The sequence below is a fragment of the Brienomyrus brachyistius genome, unplaced genomic scaffold (assembly GCF_023856365.1).
Source record: "Brienomyrus brachyistius isolate T26 unplaced genomic scaffold, BBRACH_0.4 scaffold56, whole genome shotgun sequence".
NCBI lineage: Eukaryota > Metazoa > Chordata > Actinopteri > Osteoglossiformes > Mormyridae > Brienomyrus > Brienomyrus brachyistius.
The window spans coordinates 338,375-361,438 of NW_026042331.1; the positions used below are offsets into that span (position 1 = coordinate 338,375).

The following is a 23,064-nucleotide window of genomic DNA, read 5'->3' on the forward strand; positions in this document are numbered from 1 at the left end:
GGCACTAAGAATCTGTGTATGAAACATATTAACCACATTTTATCATGATCTAGCAGGTACGGGGGCCACCTTCACAGCTATATATACTAAACCGACCTGGTTTTGGCCTTTACCAGTATACAGCTGATGCGCTCCTCCGACTTCGCTTTCACCTGGCTGCTCTACCGCCGGCTGTGCTTCATCCTTACACGGACATCGCATTTTTCCCTCGCCGAAAGTATATTCATCGGGGCTCTCGCCGGAACTTTCATTATGACAACGCCAAGCCAATACAATCTTTCTGGTCCACTTCTCGTTGTTCTCCACTGAACTCTGACCGGGCTGTTAACCACAGTGTATTAGCCAGCCTGGCCAGGTCGGCTAACACTTTCGCCAAATCTGATAGCACCTGTGTCAACTTCGGTCTGCTTAACATCCGCTCGCTTACGAGCAAGGGACATCTCGTTCAAGACCTCCTCACCGACCGTAAGTTTGATTTTTTCTGTTTGACTGAAACGTGGCAGCAGCCCAAAGATTTCTCCCAGCTCAACGACTCCACTCCCCCGGGGTTTGTTTACACCTGTCAACCTCGGGAGTCCGGCCGTGGTGGAGGTCTTGCGGTAATCTATCGTGAGAATTGGAAAGTTCGGTCGTTGTCGGTACCTATCTTTAGTTCTTTTGAATCCGTTGTTTGTCAACTCTCGGGACCTGTTCCAACTGTTGTAGTTGCTATCTACCGTCCTCCAAAGCCAAATTCTGATTTCATAAGTGACTTTGCCGATCTGTTGACCCACTTGGCTACTATTTCTCCTAATATAATACTCCTGGGTGATTTCAACATACATATGGACAACAGTAATCATCCTCTCACCATAAACTTTTCATCCTGCCTCGACAGTTTTGGTTTCAATCAATATATAAACTTTCCCACTCATACTAAGGGCCATACTTTGGACTTAGTTTGCTGCTCTGGATTAACTCCTTTCAACTGTAAGGCTGACGAACTGCCAATCACTGATCATCTGTTACTCTCTTTTAATGTTAAAATGACCCTTTCTGTATTAAAGAATCCTCGCACCATTTCTTACCGTAACATCAAACAAATTAATTCTGACACCCTTTCTGTTGCTTTTTCAAGTATTTTGCATTTCAATAACTTGCTCACTTTAGATGATCTGGTTTCTCATTATAACAGTAGTCTTAATAGTATTTTAAATTCTGTTGCTCCTATAAAAATCAAATCTGTATTATTTTCTCAGTCAGCACCCTGGTATACAGCTGAACTCAGGCTTATGAAAGCAAAGGTTCGACAGCTTGAACGTCTGTATAAAAGAACTGGTCTCACAATCCATAAAGAAATGTATAATAATCATATTTCATATTATAAGGAATGCATTAATCAAACCAAATCTACTTATTTTACTAACATTGTCTGTTCAAATGAAGATTCTACTAAATCACTGTTTTCACTGCTTAACTCTACTTTCAAGCCACCAGATTCTCTACCTATTCACCTCTATTCATCTTCCTTTTGTGACTCTCTAATGTTATTTTTCATTAACAAAATTCACAAAATCCATCAAGACTTGGTTCCTGATGTTTTTTGTAGTACCTCTCCTGAAATTATGTTGCCATTACATTGTTTTTCTGCTTTTCAGCTTCCCTCTGTTTCTGATATTTCAGATCTTATCTGTAAGTCAAAATCCTCCACCTGTCAGTTAGACCCCATTCCTACACCTCTAGTCAAAGCCTGTCTACCCTCTCTGCTTCCCATTATTTTTGCAATCATTCATTCTTCACTAACCACTGGAACCGTTCCTGTTTCTTTCAAAACTTCTGCTATCACCCCAGTATTGAAAAAAACAGGTCTTGATCCTAATCATTTTGATAATTTCCGCCCTATCTCAAATTTACCATTCCTTTCAAAAATTCTTGAAAAAATAGTTGCAACCCAGATTCATTCTCACTTAACTAATAACAATTTATATGAACAGTTTCAGTCCGGTTTTCGCCCTCTCCATAGCACTGAAACAGCACTCATAAAAATAACCAATGACCTTCTTATGGCAGCTGACTCTGGGTTTCTTACCATTCTTATTCTCCTTGATCTGAGCGCAGCCTTTGACACTATCTCTCACTCTGTTCTTCTTAGTAGGTTAATCTCCATTGGTCTCTCCCATACACCATTAGATTGGTTTAAATCATATTTGTCTGACCGCACTCAGTTTATTCAGCTTAAATCTTTCACTTCTCAGCCTTCCCCTGTTGCCACTGGTGTCCCCCAGGGATCTGTTCTGGGGCCCCTCCTCTTCATTATTTACCTTCTTCCTCTTGGTCATATCTTCCGTAAATATAATATTCATTTTCACTGCTATGCCGACGACACCCAGCTTTATTTGTCTACTAAACCTGATTCCACTCTTCCTCCACCTTCCCTTAGCCTCTGTTTAGCTGAACTTAAATCATGGTTTTCTTCAAACTTTCTTAAACTTAATAGTACTAAAACAGAGTTTCTTCTAGTAGGCTCCAAATCAACAATATCCAAAACTAATTGTTTTCCCATTGCCATAGATGACTCTTTGGTTTCCCCATCCCCATATGTGAAAAGCCTTGGTGTCATACTAGATAGCACTTTATCTTTTAATTCACATATCAATAATATCACTCGGTCTGCATATTTTCATCTGCGCAACATTAATCGTCTCCGTTCCTCTCTCACCCCACACGCCACCGCCATTCTTGTCCATAGTCTTGTCACTTCCCGTATCGATTACTGTAATTCACTTTTATTTGGTCTTACTCAAAAATCCATCAATAAGCTCCAACTTGTCCAGAACTCTGCTGCTCGCATTATCACCAGGACCCCTTCTATCCACCACATCACTCCTGTTCTGCAGCAGCTTCACTGGCTACCAGTTAAATATCGCATCAATTTCAAAATCCTCCTGTATACATTTAAGGCCATACACCACCTCTCCCCTCCATATTTGTCTGATTTGGTTCAGGTCGCCATTCCATCTCGCTGCCTCAGATCCTCTTCCTCTCTTCTTCTCTCTGTCCCTTCCCACCGTCTTGCCACTATGGGGAGCAGGGCTTTCTGCTGCTCTGCTCCCCGGCTCTGGAATTCGCTTCCTCCCGACATTACTAACATTACTTCTCTTCCTCTGTTTAAATCTAGACTCAAAACTCACTTGTTTAAAACTGCTTATTCCATATAACCATTTTTTGAATCTGTCTTCTTATTTTGGATTGTTTTTTAAGGATTATGTTAATTATCTCCTTTTATGTTTGTTTTATCATTTGTTGTGTACAGTGCCCTTGAGTGTCTTGAAAGGCGCTTTTAAATAAAATGTATTATTATTATTATTATTATTATAAATGTCACACCTTATCTGCAGCCATACCACCTGCAGTTCAGACTAGGTAATCCACCTGAAGCTAAGTAGGTTTGGGCCTGGCCTGTACTTGGATTGGAGACCAAATAGGAAAAGCTTTGGTGCTGCTGGAAGATGTGTTGGTGTGGGAAAGTTGGTTAGCCCATCCTGTGTAGACCCACCCCAGTGTCATTCTTCGCGTGAGATGTAAAGCCAATGCCTAGACTCCCTGAGATCCTAAAATATCCTTGGCCATCTTTGGAAAGAGTACTGGTGGTACCCCAATACCCAGGGTAAAACTGTCTACTGTAGCCCTTTCAAATTTGGCCTCCTAATCATCGCCTATATTTAACTGGTAAAAATGACCTCCTGCGCCTTAACTACTGCGTTGTGAGCATATTGGCACAGAAAGGCTGCCGTTGCATCATCCAGGTGGGTGCTACACGGTGAAGGTGGTAGTTGAAATGGTTCTCCACTGGTTCTATAAAGATGCAATATGATGCATATTGATGCAACTTTCATTCATAAATAACCATGTTTTACATGACTGACCCTGTCCTATTGGCTGGATGATGGATGGGAGACAGAGAATACCTCATAATGAATTTAAAGAAATGCATGATGTTCCCAAGGATTAGAGATAGGAGGGCAGAGGTTTGCACAGGAGTTTCACCTGATCCTCCGTGTTGAAGGAGTGGAAGTTGTAGTCGTAGGTGAGCTCCGTGCCGCTGCTCATATCCTTCAGGGCGAAGAGGCCGATCCGGTAGACCCCATTGACCGACCTGTAGAGGGCAGGCCAGTCAAGTGAGAGTCACTCTCATTAAACTCAAAGGGTGCTTTCACTTTGCAATGAAAAAAATGAGGCCCCTGGATTTCTAGAAGCCTTTCTGCCAGTACATGAATTCATATAAATCCTTCAGTACAACTCTGTGTCAGTCTACAGGGACAATATGCCTCAACAGTGAACAAGGTCAAAGGGAACTAATCGTGTTTTGGAAGGTTCCCATGGCTGGCAGAGTGATTTCATCTCTGGGTCTGTGAGCTTCTATGACACTGTCTGACCCTGCTTTCTTAAAAATGTATGTTGCTTTGGACAAAAGCAGCTGCTAAATGAAGAAATGTAAATGTTTCCAAAGTGCACATCCCATACAAAATTGGAATAACAGGCATTCCAGATGGGTGGTGCTGATTAATCAAGCCTGGCCCTGAACTTTGAGCCCTGTTGCTGAGACCATGCTCAGAAAGCAGATGGATCCATATCATGTCCCAGGCCATGCTCCCCCAGGCTCCGCCTCCTTACCACTTCTGCATCTCGCAGTTGGGCTCACAGCTGTGGTTGATGAATCGAGCCTCATTGCCCATACGGTAGCTGTCGATCACCATACCACTGTCCAGGTTCAGGCAATAGTGGTCGTTATGTGACGAGTACTGTTCTATCATGCGGTTCCTGTGGTCCAGAAGACAAGCACAGCTGGTTAAACTTCAGGATGTTCTTAATGGATTTACCAAGGGGGGTGGCTAAGCTCACTTGCTCATTCAGCTAGGCTCTCACCTGAACTCCTGCTCGCTGACCACCTCACCCAGGTACTCGATGATGAACTGGCCGGACCGCAGCGGCTCCTTGGTGCGGATGCCCCAGCCCTTGCCCTCGGCGCGAAAGCGCTCCAGGCACTGCACCCATTCGTGCCGCTGGACGCGCTGATTTTCGCAGTGCTCTTCACAAGGGCATGTACTTGGGGAGCACTCTGCAAATATCATCCTGAGAGATTGGGGGTGGGGACGTGGAGGTGGAGAAATAGCAGGAAGACTAAACGGTCGTAGAGCATCATGCAGGGACATAAACCGGACGGTTCATATAGCAATTATTTAATATGATGTGTGCTTACACAAGGTCAAAGGTCAGATACAGACTACAAAAGAAGCTGTTGAAAGGGCAACATTGTATTCCCAAGACAGCCATGTAACCGTTATAAAAAAATTAAAATCAGAAATTTGATGCAAGTAAGTATTTGTTTTGTACTGTATTTGTTACAGTATAGATTAATTTTCTAAATGTGCACCTTAATGGATATGTATTTTATTTTTATTTCCTTGAGAGAATATTTAGATTTACTTCTAAGTCATTTTAGCTTTTTATTAGTAGGTTGCATCAGTATTCACATTTTATTTAAGAAAGACAGTTATACTGTTTGGCAAACCACTTTTTAATAACGAAAAAAAGCAATTTATGTTTTGTTTCTTTTACCTCCACTGTACCGAAACATTACATCAAAATCAAGGTATATACCGAACCATGATTTTTGCATACCATTACATCCCTAGTGTTTACCTGTTCAGGTGAGGAGGGTATGGCTGTGTTTACCTGATCAAGTGAGGAGGGTATGGCTGTGTTTACCTGATCAAGTGAGGAGGGTATGGCTGTGTTTACCTGATCAAGTGAGGAGGGTATGGCTGTGTTTACCTGATCAGGTGAGGAGGGTATAGCTGTGTTTACCTGATCACGTGAGGAGGGTATGGCTGTGTTTACCTGATCAGGTGAGGAGGGTATGGCTGTGTTTACCTGATCAAGTGAGGAGGGTATGGCTGTGTTTACCTGTTCAGGTGAGGAGGGTATAGCTGTGTTTACCTCTTCAGGTGAGGAGGGTATGGCTGTGTTTACCTGATCAGGTGAGGAGGGTATGGCTGTGTTTACCTGTTCAGGTGAGGAGGGTATGGCTGTTTTTACCTGTTCAGGTGAGGAGGGTATGGCTGTGTTTACCTGTTCAGGTGAGGAAGGTATGGCTGTGTTTACCTGTTCAGGTGAGGAGGGTACAGCTGTGTTTACCTGATCAGGTGAGGAGGGTATGGCTGTGTTTACCTGTTCAGGTGAGGAGGGTATAGCTGTGTTTACCTGACCAGGTGAGGAGGGTATGGCTGTGTTTACCTGATCAGGTGAGGAGGGTATAGCTGAGTTTACCTGATCAGGTGAGGAGGGTATGGCTGTGTTTACCTGTTCAGGTGAGGAGGGTATGGCTGTTTTTACCTGTTCAGGTGAGGAGGGTATGGCTGTGTTTACCTGTTCAGGTGAGGAAGGTATGGCTGTGTTTACCTGTTCAGGTGAGGAGGGTACAGCTGTGTTTACCTGATCAGGTGAGGAGGGTATGGCTGTGTTTACCTGTTCAGGTGAGGAGGGTATAGCTGTGTTTACCTGTTCAGGTGAGGAGGGTATGGCTGTGTTTACCTGTTCAGGTGAGGAGGGTATGGTGTTTAAGAGGGTATGGTGCTCACCTGTTCAGGCAGTCTTCTGTACAGCCCTTTTCACTGGGGTCCTGGGGCAGCTTGCAGTTACAGGTAGTGGCTTCATACCCAGATAGCGGCTTCACATCCACATACACATCTGCAGGTAAGACACACACACATGAATGCAACAGATGGTGTTTGGACAACATGGTGTTGGGGGAGCAGGTTTAGTACTCACTGGAGCGGATCTTCTTGTACAGTGGAACATCAGGCTTCTTATACAGCTGGAAGAGACATGGACACAATGACACCGTCGCCTACATATGATGACGATGATGCTAGCTGCCGTTCCCCAGGCCTCAAAGGCAGGAGTCAGACACTCCACCCCAGTCCCATACCTGATCATGCTTCCACAACCACAGGATGTCATAAGGCAGCTGGAAGTCCCTCCGTTTCAGTCTCAGGTGTTTCCCTACCAGACACATTAAAAGACTTCGTCAGATGAAGCTGTGAGCAGCTCCTTTCAGCTAGGTTTGGCTATGACCATGACAGGCAAGAAGACAACGCGTCTCCTGTCACCCTTTCCTACAAAGCTTAAAACGTCTGTTTGCAATCCATGCATAAAAATAAAACTATGTGAATTCAGATCTGATGGTAAAACATCCCGCCTGCAGGACTTGTTCCTTTTCCTCATAATGACAGACAACAGGTTGACAGACAGGCAGAAAGACTGACTGAAAAAAAGATACTCAGAGCCTAAAGCGGACAGACACACACATAGACTGATAAAAGGCAGGCTGAAATTCATACAGAAAAGATACGTCAAGTGACAAAAAAATAAAGCATATTAACAAAGACATGAAATCACTTTTTCAGCTAAACAAGCATTCTGATAAGACAGACAGACAGACAAGTAGCAGAAAAGCAGTGACATACCAATACAAACACAAAGAAAGCCACAGACTGACAGAGAGAGACAGGGAAAAGGAGACTGACCGACGTGGATAGGCGCTGGGAGGAGGCCGTATGGATGCTCCTCAGGTATATACACGAGTCTTTCCTTCTTTAGCTGCAGGATCTGGCTGCGGGGGCTGGGGGGGGCAGGGAGAATAAGAGGCAAGGTTCAGCTGTGTGGAGAGGGATCGGGGAGGAGCAAACAAAGACATCTACAGGGATTTCTGCTAGCAGGCCACATCAGATCATTCAATCAGGAATGTCTGCTAACAGACCACATCAAACCATTCAATCAGGGATGTCTGCTAACAGACCACATCAAACCATACAATCAGGGATGTCTGCTAGCAGGCCCCATCAGATCATACAATCAGGGATGTTTCCTAGCAGGCCACATCAGATCATACAATCAGGGATGTCTGCTAGCAGGCCACATCAGATCATATAATCAGGGATGTCTGCTAGCAGGCCACATCAGACCATTCAATCAGGGATGTCTGCTAACAGGCCACACCAGACCATACAATCAGGGATGTCTGCTAGCAGGCCACATCAGATCATACAATCAGGGATGTCTGCTAGCAGGCCACATCAGACCATTCAATCAGGGATGTCTGCTAACAGGCCACACCAGACCATACAATCAGGGATGTTGGCTAGCAGGCCACATTAGACCATACAATCAGGGATGTCTGCTAGCAGGCCACATCAGACCATACAATCAGGGATGTCTGCTAGCTGGCCACATCAAACCATACAATCAGGGATTTTTGCTAGCAGGCCACACCAGATGATACAATCAGGGATGTCTGCTAGCAGGCCACACAAGATCATACAATCAGGGATGTCTGCTAGCAGGCCACACAAGATCATACAATCAGGGATGTCTGCTAGCTGGCCACATCAGACCATTCAATTAGGGATGTCTGCTAACAGGCCACATCAAACCATACAATCAGGGATGTCTGCTAGCTGGCCACATCAGACCATACAATCAGGGATGTCTGCTAGCAGGCCACACAAGATCATACAATCAGGGATGTCTGCTAGCAGGCCACATCAGACCATTCAATCAGGGATGTCTGCTAGCAGGCCACATCAGACCATTCAATCAGGGATGTCTGCTAACAGGCCACATCAGACCATACAATCAGGGATGTCTGCTAACAGGCCACATCAGACCATACAATCATGGATGTCTGTTAGCTGGCCACATCAAACCATACAATCAGGGATGTCTGCTAACAGGCCACATCAAACCATACAATCAGGGATGTCTGCTAGCTGGCCACATCATACCATACAATCAGGGATGTCTGCTAGCAGGCCACACAAGATCATACAATCAGGGATGTCTGCTAACAGGCCACATCAGACCATACAATCAGGGATGTCTGCTAGCAGGCCACATCAGATCATACAATCAGGGATGTTTGCTAGCAGGCCACACCAGATCATACAATTAGGGATGTCTGCTAACAGGCCACATCAAACCATACAATCAGGGATGTCTGCTAGCAGGCCACATCAAACCATTCAATCAGGGATGTCTGCTAGCTGGCCTCATCAGAACATACAATCAGGGATGTCTGCTAGCTGGCCACATTAAACCATACAATCAGGGATGTCTGCTAGCTGGCCACATCAAACCATACAATCAGGGATGTCTGCTAGCTGGCCACATCAGAACAAACAATCAAGGGATGTCTGCTAGCAGGCCACATCAAACCATTCAATCAGGGATGTCTGCTAGCTGGCCTCATCAGAACATACAATCAGGGATGTCTGCTAGCTGGCCACATTAAACCATACAATCAGGGATGTCTGCTAGCTGGCCACATCAAACCATACAATCAGGGATGTCTGCTAGCTGGCCACATCAGAACAAACAATCAGGGATGTCTGCTAGCAGGCCACATCAGACCATACAATCAGGGATGTTTGCTAGCAGGCCACATCAGACCATACAATCAGGGATGTCTGCTAGCAGGCCACACCAGACCATAAAATCAGGGATGCCTGCTCACACGCCTCATCAGACCTTCAAGCAGGGATGTCTGAGAGCAGGCACCCAAACTCACTCAGCGTTTTTGTAGACATCCGAAAAGAGCCCCGCCTTCTGAAATTTCTTTTTGGGTGGCCTGGGTGCCCTCTTTTCCCGTTGACTGGGCAGGGTTGTGGGCGGGGCCTGCTTGAGTGCCGGCAGATCTGTGCTTTCTGAGGAGGCACAGCCTTGGAGACTGGTGCCCAGAGCTCTGAGAGGGATGGAAACATGCTCAGTCTCCAAAGAGGTTCCTGATGTACACTCCGGAGTGACCACGGTGCTTGTGATACTTCTCTGAAAGTCAGCAGTTTTAATTATATGTAAATTCTGCTATTAAATCCTTGTCTTACGCTATACTTAAATTATGCAAATGACTGTATTTCTGTTTTAAACATCTTGGTCTATCAACTAAACCAGATCTATAAGGTATAAACATTATGGCTAGTAGACCCAGAACATTTTCTTGGAAATCGGTGTAATTTGAATCCAAAAAAGAAAGTGAGATGCTGTGAAATATTTTAATGGTTCACAAAATATCCAAGGTTTGATGGTGAGAGAATGTTTAAAAATGACAATATAGATAAAACAGTGCAGTTTTCCATTACAAGGGCACAAAGCAGTAAAGTGATGTGCAAGATGCGTGTCAGAATGGAGTCCCTGAGGTGGCTCTTACCTGTGCAAGTGTTGCACCTCCTCCTGGGGGGGCCACCCTTCTGCAGAGCCCTTCTCAGACGATTCACCCCTCTGCTCAGAGTCCCCCTCTTGCTCAGGTGGTTCATCCTCCTGCTGCTCCTCACCCTCTCCCTCATCTTCATCTCTGTCTCTTCCTGAACGTTTCCTCTTTTGACCTTTTCCACGCTGGCCCTGCACCACCGCCTCTATCACATTTGAGACAGTGTCGTCTGCAGCTTGCCCGGCCACCCCGAGGCCAGGTAGAGGGGTCACAGACTCTGGTGGCTGGCAAGGCAGGGGGTGCTTCCTGGGGCGCCCTGGGCGCCGCTTCTTCACCATGTTGTTGCCAGTGCGCGCCTGTCGTTGCAGCTTCTTGGCCCGGAGGATTTTGTTGACATGGGTCAGGCTGCGCTTGGTGGAGAGGATGCTGTCGCTGGCCAGGCCGGGGGACCGGGGGTAGGGGTACAACGAGGTTGGCAGCTGGTTTGGGTGTGGAGATGAGGTGATGGACTCTCCACCACTAATACGACCCGTCCCATGAAAAGCAGGGTCAGAGTAAGCCGGCTGGGGGGAGTGCAGAGAGGGGCTCGCTTGCCGACTTCCACTGCTCCCCCTCTCATGACTCGACGGCCTCCCAGGGCCATGGCCCTCTCCACTGCTGGGCACTTCAGAGGTGCAGCAGGGATGACAGGCAGAGCAGCATGCGGGGGAGGGGGCACACAGCTGGCTCACTGGGGGACTAGTGCTGCAACAGGTGTGCAATACCCCTCCTGGACATTCAGGGGTAGTAGAGTGACACCCACAGGTTTGGCCACCTGGCACAGATTCTGCAGAGGGACAAAGGAAAACCCAGAACATTCAGCTGATTACATCATCATCACAAGGAAAGCCCCGAATGACTCATATTAATGAGTCACAAATGGCTAGACTAATAACTAATAATATCTTACATATTTCATCATTATATAGAAGCTGAAATTCAGTTGTTTTTTAGACTTAATTCAAAAATAATTTCTCTCTAGAGAGCAAAGGCAGATAAGTGAGTGTGCCAGAACACACCAGAACACTGTACACAAGGGTCACATGTTAGTGTGTTATGAGGTTTATACAGCTGTCAGAGCACTGGAATCTGATTTTAAAGGGAGCATCCTTAAACCCTAGATTAAACAACGTCCATGTTAAGATGTGGTTCACTGTCATTTAATAGCAAGATCACTACAATCACCTGAGACTGTCAGCAGTGAATGGGAAGGCATGAGCAAAATAACATTACACTGAAAGACAAGTCTAAGGGTACCTAAGGCAGCAAAATATTTTACCAAAAGGTAAAATACAAAGGCAAACACAGCTAAACCACGATGCACACAAGTAGTGCTGGACCACCCACAGTTCAGAATGTTCATAGTTATCACTAGTGATGTGGATGAGACCAGCAAAATGTAGTCTGATTCAAGACCAAGACTTTGATGGGGGCGAGACTAAGACCAAGACCAAGACCTTAAGACCAAGACCTTAAAGCCAACATGCCAGGCCAGACCTGGGGTAACGCTGCAGAGCAAATCTTAAGTCACATTAATGTTGAATGAATGTTATATTAAAAAATATGAATTTTACTGAAACTACCCATTACTGCTGGACGATTTATCGATTTCAAATCGAAATTTTGATTTGAAACAACGCGATTATCAAATCGCAGAGGCTGTGATTTAAATTACACAGCACATTGGACCCAGGGTTTAAAACTATTGCAAGAATAGTTCTACAAATTCATGCCGTGCTTCCTTGTGTGACAGTCACTTTCACCAATCACAAGCGTTGTGCTTCCCGTGTGCCAGTCATGCTCACCAATCAGATGTGGCCCAAGAATACTGCGTATAGACCCACAAACAGCAAAGAAGTGAAACCCAAGAAAAATGTTGCATTTGTGGTGTGGAAAAAATACTGATTCGGCTACTGAGCTATAAGTGAATAATCTTCCTATTTCATGGTCCGAGATTATTTCAGAAAAGTCCTGTCATCAATAGAACCGGCGACCTCCTTTTAAACACCAGCAGCGACATACCTCAGCATATCATACCTTTTGTTTTTGTTAATGGGCAATGGTATTTGCATACCGCTTCAAAACACCAATGAGACAGACAGTAATTCTCACAACAGTGGAGTAGGTGACCCCCAAAAAAGCTGTAAAACCCATAATACAGTCGTGTTTATGTCATATGTTTTTGTGCTTATTAATTTAACTATTTCCAAAGACTAACCTCGTGAAATTAAAGCCTTGATTTAACAAAAATATTAAAAGAATAGATTGCTTTAATCACTATTACATTTGGGTATGGGCACGCGGTTATATTATTTAGAAAAGATACAAAAAGAGACACATATAATGTTTATTCATTTGTTTTGTATTTGTCCGAGTAACAATTAAAGCAAAGGAATGATAAGCTGCTTCAATCGAAAACTGCATTTTACTTCTCATTTGAAATAAAATGCAGGGTTGCTGCATGGAATGAGATTTTCTGTTCTCTGTTCTGCACACACATTTACATGTATGTATAAGTTTTATTACCTTGTAAATAGTCTGTAGGGTTTGCAAACTGCCCTAATGTTTTTCATGCAGCTAATTTTAAGTTCAGAATGGAATACAACCCTGCAACACGTACATTTTTTCTGTTTCACCTGAATTGATTTGTATAGAAAATAACCATATAACAGTTCATAAAAAGCGGAAACTTCGACCAACATGACATCACCTATAAACTACTTCTATTTATTTATGGTTAACTGACAGGAAGCAGCGAGTAGTTATTAGAGACACAATGTCACAGTGGGCCTGCGTTCATAGTGGGGTACTGCAAGGTTCAATTTTAGGACCACTATTGTTCCTAATTTACATTAATAATATTGACACCAATACATACAGTAAACTGGTTAAATTTGAAGACGACAGCAAGGTGGGGGGGGGGGGGGGGGGGAGGTAGCAGATACTGATCTAGCAGCGGAGAGGCTACAACGGGACCTGGATTTAATTAGTGACTGGGCTGATACCGGGCAGATGAAATTCAACATAGATAAATGTAAGGTAATTCATGCAGGGAGCAGAAATATAAAGTACAGATATTTTATGGGTTCCACTGAAATAAAGGTAGCTGATTACAAGAAAGACCTTCGTGTGTATGTTGATGCTTCCATGTCCCACTCTCGCCAGTGTGGGGAAGCAATAAAAAAGGTCAATAGAATGTTGGGTTACATCTCTAGGTGTGTGTAGTTTAAGACAAGGGAAGTGATGCTACGATTATATAATTCTTAGGTAAGACCCCTGCTAGAATATTGTGTGCAGGTTTGATCACCATACCTTAAGAAGGACATTGCCTTGGAAACGGTGCAACATAGGGCTATGAGAATAATTCCTGGTCTTAGAGGAATGTCTTATGAAGAGAGATTAGCTGAGCTGAATCTGTTTAGCCTTGAGCAAAAGAGATTAAGGGGGGACATGATCCAGGTATATAAGATTCTAACAGGTCTGGATGCTGTTCAGCCAAATGGCCATAAGTAGAAATTAGCGGGAGAACATTTTAAAATGGTTTTGAGGAAGCACTTCTTTACACAGCGTGTAGTATGGAATAGTCTTCCTGCTAGTGTAGCGCAAGCTAAAACCCTGGGTTCCTTTAAATCACAGCTAGGGGGAAGCAGCGTGTGGCTCAGTGGGCTAAGCCTGTGTTCCTGTAATCAGAAGGTCGCAGGTTCAAACCCCGCCTCAGACTGTGGGTCCTTGAGCAAGGCCCTTAACTCCCAGCTCCCTGGGCGCCGCTACAGGTGACAGCCCTTCGCAGACAACATCCTCTATGAAAAAAGAGCAAGAGCAAGTATGAAAAAAGAGCAAGGGAGGCATAAAGACAATTTCCCTACGGGGACAATAAAAGTATCAATTATTATTATTAGATAAGATTGTAACAACTCTGAGCTATTAGTTAAGTTCTCCCCAAACAAGCTTGATGGGCCAAATGCCCTCCTCTCATTTGTAAATTTCTCATGTTCTCATGCTTTTATTTGACATTTTATAAAATGCATACTACATTTAAAAATTTCCAGCTTTATGGTTTAGGACTGAACAGTCACTCTGTTATGAACACTACAGCGCTGTTACTAACATTAATAACACATTAGCGCAAACAAAGTGGCTGCAGACACCGAAGTAGATCTTGCTTGTTCACTGGTGTGGGGAAAGGGAGTTCTAGTGTTATTAGGGGGGTAATCAGCGTTACCTGCAAGATCACTATTGTTTCTCTTTTTTCTGCAAATTTTTTCATTATTACTTTAACTTAACACACCACATCTTTAAATTCTCATCCTTGCATTAGAATATGGACCAGTAAATATTTTGATGGTATCTCATGTGGTAATGCTGCATCATATGTTTAAAATTTACTACATATTGAATATTGAACTGAAACTTGACATAAAAAATTACATCACAAATCAAATCGTAATCACAATGTCTGTCAGAAAAATCGCAATTAGATATTTTCCCCAAATCTTTCAGTCCTACTAACCATACACTATGTACTTCTAGTATGCAAAGCAGGGTTATTATGGCTAACAAACATTTTTTTGTAAACTGAAATAAAAAATATAATAAATAAATAAACAATCTAAATGGAAACTATATTGTTTTCAGAACTAACTGAAATAAAATAACAAATTTAACTTTCCAGTACTATTTTTAAATACTATTTCACTAAACTAATAAATTGTTTATCTTTGGGCCTCTTTCATGCAATGCAGTTGAATCGTCATGCCCGGCTCATCCAATCCTCGTGTGTGCCACACCCCCTGATTATCCACGTGTGCTTCTCTGATCTTGCCCAGCTGTTGCCGATTATTTTCGCCCAGTCTTCTCTATTTCAGTCCATGTCTTGCCTTGGTTTTTGTCCGTCATTGATGTTAGTCGATGTCCGATGTTCCTCGCTGTTTCCCTGGCTTTCCCTTTAATAAATCCCCAGTTTACCCCGTATTTCGCCTGCCTGCTTCTTCCTGCCCACTTACCCGCTTAACCGCGCAATCCTAACACCATCTATCCATGGAAAAAAAATTACCAAAACTTAAACTGAAACTAAATCATATAGAAAACTAAATAGATATACATATCCATTCATCCATTTTCTGCAACCATTAGTCCTATTCACGGTCATGTGGGGGTCAGAGCCTATCCTGAAGGCTAAGGGTGCAAGGCAGGGCACATCCCAGGGCACAACCTAGGGTGGGGTGCCAACCCATTGCAGGGCACAATTTGGTAACTCGAATTAACTTCACAGTGTTTTTGAACTGTAATGGGTGGGAGGGACCGGAGGACCCTGAGATGGGAAGAATATGTAAACTCCACACACATGGAGCCATGGTGGAGACTCGAACCGTGATCCCAGAGATGTAGATGAGGGAAAAAAATCGATTTCAAAACTTAAAAGGTAAAGAGGAGTTTGACATGAGACATGCTATATGCAAACTTTGTCCTGCAAAAGATAAGTATTTTCGTAATACGATGAACATATACGCACATATTGTATCCTGATAGAGACAAGGTAGCGGAGAAGCATAAAAGCTTAGTGTAGTTTATGCCATAACAGCAGCAAATGTAGCTTTTTGTTAACTTCTAATTTTAAATAAAAATTTATACTGCTGTATTTGAAGTTGTTTTGCATTGTTTAAATGCTGCCTTTGGTTGTTTGAGGAAAACATAAACTAAACTGGATTTCATATGAAAATTGAAAATAATCCATCCATCCATTATCTCCCGCTTATGCAAGGTCAGGTCGCAGAGGCAGCAGTCTCAGCAGAGAAACCCAGACTTCCCTGTCACTTCATCCAGCTCCTCTGGGGGAATCCCAAGGCGTTCCCAGGCCAGCCAGAGAGACATAGTCCCTCCAGCGTGTCCTGGGTCTTACCCGGGGCCTCCTCCCAGTGGGACGTGCCCAGAACACCTCACGTGGGAGGTGTCCAGGAGGCTTCCTAAGCAGATGCCCGAGCCACCTCATCTGGCTCTTCTCAATGCGGAGGAGCAGCGGCTCTAATTTGAGTCCTTCCCGAATGACCGAGTTCCTCACCCTATCTCTAAGGGAGAGCCCAGCCACCCTGCGGAGGAAACACATTTCGGCCACTTGCACTCGCGATCTCGTTCTTTTGGCCACTACCCATAGCTCATGATCACAGGCGAGGGTAGAAACGTAGATCGACTGGTAAATTCAGAGCTTTGCCTTTTGGCTCAGTTCCTTCTTCACCATGACAAACCGATGCATCGCCCGCATCACGCCTGTCGATCCCCCATTCAATCCTTCCTTCACTCGTGAACAAGACCACGAGATACTTAAACTCCTCCACTTGGGGGAGGACCCCCACCCCAACCCGGAGAGAGCATTCCACCCTTTTCCAGCTGAGAACCATGGTCTCGGAATTGGAGGTGCTGAATCTCATTCCAGCCGCTTCACACTCGGCTGTGAAGTGTCCCAGTGAGAGCTGAAGGTCATGGTCCGATGAAGCTAACAGAACCATATCATCTGCAAAAAGCAGAGACCTAATCCTGAGGTCACCAAACCGGACACCCTCAAAACCCTGGCTGCGCCTAGAAATTCTGTCCATAAAAGCTGTGAACAGAATCGGTGACAAGGGGCAGCCCTGACGAGGTCCAACCCTCAGAAACCATAAAGAGACTCATACAGTCCCTGTATGACCGGAAACGAGTCCAACTTATTGCCACCCATTCGGACCAAGCTCTGGCACCGGTCATACAGGGACTGAACAGCTCTTATTAGGAAGCCCGGCACCCCATACTTCCAGGGCACTCCCCACAGGACTACCTGAGGGACATGGTCGAATGTCTTCTCCAAGTCCAAACACATGTAGACTGGTTGGGCAAATTCCCATGAACCCTCCAAGACCCTGCTGAGAGTATAGAGCTGCTCCAAGGCGAAAACCACACTGCTTCTCCTGAATCGGAGGTTTGAGAATCCAACAGACTCTCCTCTGTAGAACCCCTAAATAGACCTTACTAGGGAGGCTGAGGAGTGCGATCCCTCTATAGTTGGAGCACACCCTTCGGTCCTCCTTCTTAAAGAGGGGGACCACCACCCCGGTCTGCCAGTCCAGAGGTACTGCCCCCGATGTCCATGTGATGCTGCAGATGCGCGTCAACCAGGACAGCCCCACAGCATCCAGAGCCTTAAGGAACTCCGGGCGGATCTCATCCACCCCCAGGACCTGGCCACTGAGGAGCTTTTAAACCACCTCAGCAACCTCCGCCCCAGAGATAGGGGAGTCCACCCCTAAGTCCCTAGACTCTGCTTCCTATTTGGAAGGCATGTCGGTGGGATTGAGGAGGTCTTCGAAGTACTCCCTCCACCGACCCAAGACATCCCGAGTTCAGGTCAGCAGCACCCCATCCCCACCATAAACAATGTTGATGCTGCACCGCTTTCCCACCCTGAGCTGCTGGATGGTGGACCAGAATCTCCTCAAAACCATCCAGAAGTCGTTTTGAAAATAATATATAAAACTAAATTTAGTCTGCAGGCACCTGGGAGTCTTTATACTCTGGTAGCAAGAAATCATATAAACGCTGGCATTCCCAGACTTCCTCAGCCAAGCTTTTTTTGATTCTGCTAGCTAGCAGAGAGGGTAGAAAAGATGTTTATATGCAATCTTTCGTCAAATCTTCTGACTATCTGCTATTTTCCCCCTAGCCAATGAATGATCTAGGCTCACTGAATCATTGAATGGACCATCCACATTGTTCCAATTTTCTAGTGGCAAGCACCCTAGAGTGTGGCCACCCTATGTGGTCTCCACGCCAGCTCATCACAAAAATTATGTCACCACAGCCGTGCACGTCCACACGAAGTATGACCCAGCTCTTAGCTGTCTTTCCCCCGACATGCCACCGTCTGTGAGCAGCAGACATTCACAAGCTTCACACTGGGCTACCAACGGGCAGCTTTACATTACACAGCATTATACAAGTACAGAGAAGCTGAACTGGAGAGAAATTACATAAACATAAAGCCTGTTCTTAAGTTATAACATTTACTTGCATTTGATTTTCAATAAGAACAAAAGAACAAACAGAAAGAACAATCTGTGATCAATGATTAGCTGTGACCTTGTTTGTTGTTTTGGTGGGTTGTACGTAAAAGGCTTTACTAGAAGGTCATAAGAACACTTTGCAAAGTGTTTCTTATTCACTGTTCAGTGGTAAAAATGCCAGTTACTGGACATTTAGTTTTAGCAATTAAAAGTTCAAAATCCTAACCCTAAAATGCATTTTTCATGGCCAGGGTAGCGCCCAATTCCATGCATCCAGGCATCACATTGTACAAATAAAAAGTGTCCCTAAATCAAGTGACAGAGATTTTCCGTAAGATTACTGCTATGTGTACTACATAAAAGAGATTCCTAATACTACAGATCAAATGTACATAAGCCACATCTTTACCTGCGTCTCGCCTCTCAGTCGATAAGTGTCGGTCTTTCCTGAGCACCCTGTGCAGTCCAGAAAAGGTTAGTGTGCTCCCTGCTCCACTCTTGCCATCTCCCCCACTCAAAGCAGTGCGACTCAGGGCAGAGAACAAGTTTGTATGCTGTGCAGGAGTGCACGGCTGCAGAGATTTTGGTCGACGCAAGGGCTCCTCTTCCTCACTGTCGGAGTCACCGGTGAGATTCAATGGCTGTCCCCCGGGGAAAGATTCCTGGTTGAACCTGGAGCTCCTAGACAAGTTAGTGCAATCAACATCAGAGCCACCATTCCTCTGCCATAGCTCCTGGTGATAGTGGCCCCTACCTCTTCCTCCAGTGGATAAACAAGAGGAGCTCAGGCAGGAAAGAGGACTTTCCTTATGCTTGTATCTTTCTGCTGCTGATGATGATGAGGAGGAGGAGGAAGGGGAATTAACTAAGGGTGTAGTTGCTAAACTATCATTGCTGGCAGAAGCATTGGAATCCTTGCCATACTGGTAGCACTGGCGAGACTGTGCAAATTCCCTGGCACTCGTACTATGCCTCCCCGTGCTTCCGGTGGTTCCATCACCTATGTCTACCATGGCATCTTCACCGCGCCAATCCCGATGCTTATGTCTTCGCTTATGTTTATGAAGCCAGCCACAGGAAAGTTCTGGGGGCACAGAAGAGTACAACATGGGGGACCGGCCCCCTCCCAAAAACTCCTGTCGCAGGAGTTTATGTTTCTTCTTGTGAAATTTAGTTTGGTTCAGCAGGAGGTGTGATGGGTGGTGGTGTATATATGGAGATGGAGGCGGGGGAGGGAATGATGCAGAATGGTGGGCTTGGTGTGGAGAAGCATGTGGATGTGGATAGAGAGCTGCTGCTGGAGAGTACCCCCTGTAATAACCCAATCCTAAAGAGGATGATGAATAGGGAACACTGTAGGAGGGGTGATAGAACCCAGCCCCAGAGAGAGGGAACCCCATCCCATGAACAAATGGTACCTCAGCCATAGCTTGACGCAGTTTTGGTGGACGACCTCGCTTCTTCTTGAGGTCAGGCTTACGGACATAGTGCAGAGTGTCACATGGATAAGCAGGGTGTGGAGAATAGAATCCACTGAAGTTTATTCTAAAAATGGTTGGGAGAAGATCTCTATGTACATAGTGATGAGATGGAAGACCTTTGCTGCCACTTCCTCCTCCATGACCTCCGATGCCTGTTCCTATATCTGAACCATTCTTTAACCCTACAGATGTGCTGCGGTGAACTATCCGAATCTCACTCAGTCTCACAACTATGTCCTCGAGTTCAGCCAAGAAATCTGGATCTTGTCTGCAAGACCTAAGCTGCAGGTATTTCTTCTTGCGTTTGCGTTTCTGTCTTTTCAGTTTGTCATGCCCCTGGCAGCTATGGGCCCGTCGCTTGCACTTGTGCCTGTGTTTCTCTTTATGACCAAGGGTCAATGCTGAGGAAGGTGGGGTCAAGTGAGTCCGACAGATGTCTGGAGAATCCCCATGGCTTAAGGAGGAGAAAGCAGTTGATGGATGGTCCAGCAACACTGAAGAACAATGTTTGCGTCTTTCTCTGGGATTTCCTTCAGCCACGATCCCAACCAATGACCCTATTGCTTCAGGCATGACAAGTCCTCCTGACATTCCCTGGGATATGCTTATGCTTCCCAGTCTACCAACTCCTCCCCCTTTCTCTCCCCGGTCAGAAGTGCTGTTGTTGTCTGTTCCTATGCCACTATCGCTGGGTACAGTCTCATCACTGTGAGACTCACTGACAGGTGAAGGTGTTGCTTCTTTTAGCTCACTCAGGTGTGCTGGAGACGCAGGTAGAAGGGGTGGGGTGGGAGAGAGCTTGTGATAAAGGTGCTGCTGCCGGTAATCATGATGGTAATAGCTCCGACACATGGGCTTTTTTAGAGAGGTGCTGGAGGAACCCAAGCTTGATAGGAGCCGACTGGAAGAGGTTGAAGATGAGGGTAATTGGGAGAGGGAATGGCGAACATAGCTACAAGATGTGTGTGATGAGAGGTGAACAGTACCTGAGCCCGCAAAGCCGATGTCACTACTGGGACTTTGCCCTCCACTGGATTGTGAGAGAGATGGTGAGGGAAACATATCAGAGGATGACATTTGTTGTTGAGGTTGTTGAGACTTCAACTGATGGTGCTGCAAAGGCAAAGCAGAAGTTGCAGGCAGTAAAGGTTCAGCAGGGAGAGAAGGGGCACTAACAGAAGTGTGAATTAATACTTTTGGCTTGCGTCCTCTCCTTTTTCCCATGTATATTGTCCCCTTCTTGCTAACATTAATTTGGGAACCTAATCTCCCTCCAAAAGAAGCTGCTAGGGATGATAAGGAGTGTGTGGCTGCCGTTACAGATCCAGTGACCCCTCCAGGGGTCACCGTAGAGGATTCCTCCTCCGATTCAGCCCCAGGACCCAGTAGAATCTGTTTGAGGAGGCGCTTTCGTTTCATGGACCTCATCTTATTAATTTTGCCAATGATTGTTCTCATTATATGCTGCCCACTGCTCCTCCTGCATAGGGAAGTCTCTGCTTCCATCCCCCGCCCCATTCCTCCTCTCTCCTCGGGAGCCAGAGTTGGGGGTTGAGGCTCTTGTGGCAGGGTTGGAGGCAAGCGCTTTGGCCGCCCACGTTTTCTGGGCATCACTTTTGGAGGGTTCAGGTCCACCTCTGGATGCAAAATGGGAGGATCCTGCTCCTCCTTGGACTTTAACAGAGAGTATACTTTGGAAGAGGGCATTTTAAGTGTGTGACCAGGGCGAGGAATATCCAGTCTAGGCATTTTTGACCTTGGTCGTCCTCTCTTTCTGGGTGGAGCAGTAAAGAGCTGGGAAATAGAAGGTGAAGTCCTGTTTGAATTAGGGGGCCGACCGACTGGCCTGGGTTTATGCGGCAGTGAGGAAAGGGATGTGGACGTATGCAAACTTGGTGGGTCCTGATCAGCAACACTAGTCTGCACCAACCTGTGGGTGCGATTCACAACCCGAGTCCAGCGTGGACGCCTGCCCTTCCGCTTCTTCAGGGGTTTGCAATCCTGCTCTGAGGGGGAGCCAGGAAACACACTGAGGGTATCCTCTGAACACAGGGATGGGCTGCTTGTAGAAGAAGAGTTCACAGGAAAGGCCATGGGTCTTGTGGATTCAGAAATGGTTGCTCCACTAGTGTTTTTGTCCCTGATTGGACTTTTAGGTTTGACAGGAGCTGCATTCTTTCTGTTTTCATGTCCAGAAGCTAATATCTCCCCAATGGTGCTACAATCATTTTTCTGAGCTCCCAAAGAAGAGGAACGTTTGCTCAAGAGTTGTAGCTGATACTCTCTGGATCCATCTCTGTCCTCTTCATCTGTTCTTGCATGATTTTCAGTTGCCTGCAAGGGACCACCTCGGGAAATGGTGCTGAAGATAGGAGTACTCCCTTGCCGATATTCTGCTGCACCTTCTCCTCTCCGATCTAATGAGAACGATAACAATGACGGGACAGGGGTGTGTCCCTGTGACTTATTGCTGTTGCTACTGCTACTCTGGCTGGTTTTTACAGCCATAACAGTGCTGTCACCATTAACACCTGTAGAACTACTTTCGTCATTTCCCACCCTTCCAAGCCCATTGGCTTCCATTTTCCGAGATGTTCCTGAAAACTTTTCCAAAATGCTGTCCTTGTGACGGGATAGGCGGCCTGGAGAGTGCAAGACGGGAGGTGGCAAGTGGAGTTGTTGGGAGTTACTCACAGGGGAAGACTTTCCTGCTCTGATTAGTGCAGAAGGATCTAACCATTGTGTGCCAGATGGCAGACTGTTAACAGCTGTGTTTGCAATGAGAGCAGTGGAGGAAGTGATTTTACAAACCTTAGTCTTACTGGACTTGGAGGGTGGGCAAGTGGCAATGAGCTGGGCCAATTTTTCAGTGACAGTGGGAGTTCCTCCATTTAACACAGCTTTCCCCTTGTCCCTGTCATTCTCATGGCTCAACTGGGGTTTTATGTGGGTCACTTCACTTTTAGAGTCAGGCATCTGCGAACTGGACGAGGAGGGTGCTGGAATCGAAGAGCTCAGGTGGGTCATTTGGAGAATAGGGCTTTTCTTCCCAGGGAAGGGGGGCTCAGAATCAGCAGCAGGACGGTGGAGATTCATGGGTCTCTCTGTACAGACGTCAGACTTCATCTCAAATTTGTGGGTGAGCTTCAGGGGACCCTGTTGAGGTAAGTAAACATTATAGTTGCTGTCATGGCAACAAGTATCATACATTGAGATGTATCTCATTCATCTAATATGGACCTGGGCCATATTCGCCCAGTAAAGCTATTTC

The 23,064-nt window shown here is 45.6% G+C and overlaps 1 protein-coding gene across 3 annotated transcripts in view; it reads right to left on the reverse strand.

Annotated features, from left to right (window-relative positions):
- The window catches only part of LOC125724447 (histone-lysine N-methyltransferase ASH1L-like), a 64,474-nt gene that overhangs the window by 25,546 nt on the left and 15,864 nt on the right, over positions 1 to 23,064 (reverse strand). For 2 of the 3 annotated variants that reach the window (XM_049001133.1, XM_049001132.1), the window contains exons 3-12: positions 18,722 to 22,949; positions 10,244 to 11,069; positions 9,608 to 9,781; positions 7,569 to 7,663; positions 6,971 to 7,044; positions 6,811 to 6,856; positions 6,621 to 6,729; positions 4,906 to 5,112; positions 4,654 to 4,800; positions 4,027 to 4,135 (exon numbers count right to left, since the gene is read on the reverse strand). In XM_049001133.1, coding sequence (XP_048857090.1) covers positions 4,027 to 4,135; positions 4,654 to 4,800; positions 4,906 to 5,112; positions 6,621 to 6,729; positions 6,811 to 6,856; positions 6,971 to 7,044; positions 7,569 to 7,663; positions 9,608 to 9,781; positions 10,244 to 11,069; positions 18,722 to 22,949 — 6,015 coding nt within the window. Of the gene's footprint in view, positions 1 to 4,026; positions 4,136 to 4,653; positions 4,801 to 4,905; positions 5,113 to 6,620; positions 6,730 to 6,810; positions 6,857 to 6,970; positions 7,045 to 7,568; positions 7,664 to 9,607; positions 9,782 to 10,243; positions 11,070 to 18,721; positions 22,950 to 23,064 lie in introns of those variants that run through there. The other variant, XM_049001134.1, reaches the window with a different exon arrangement.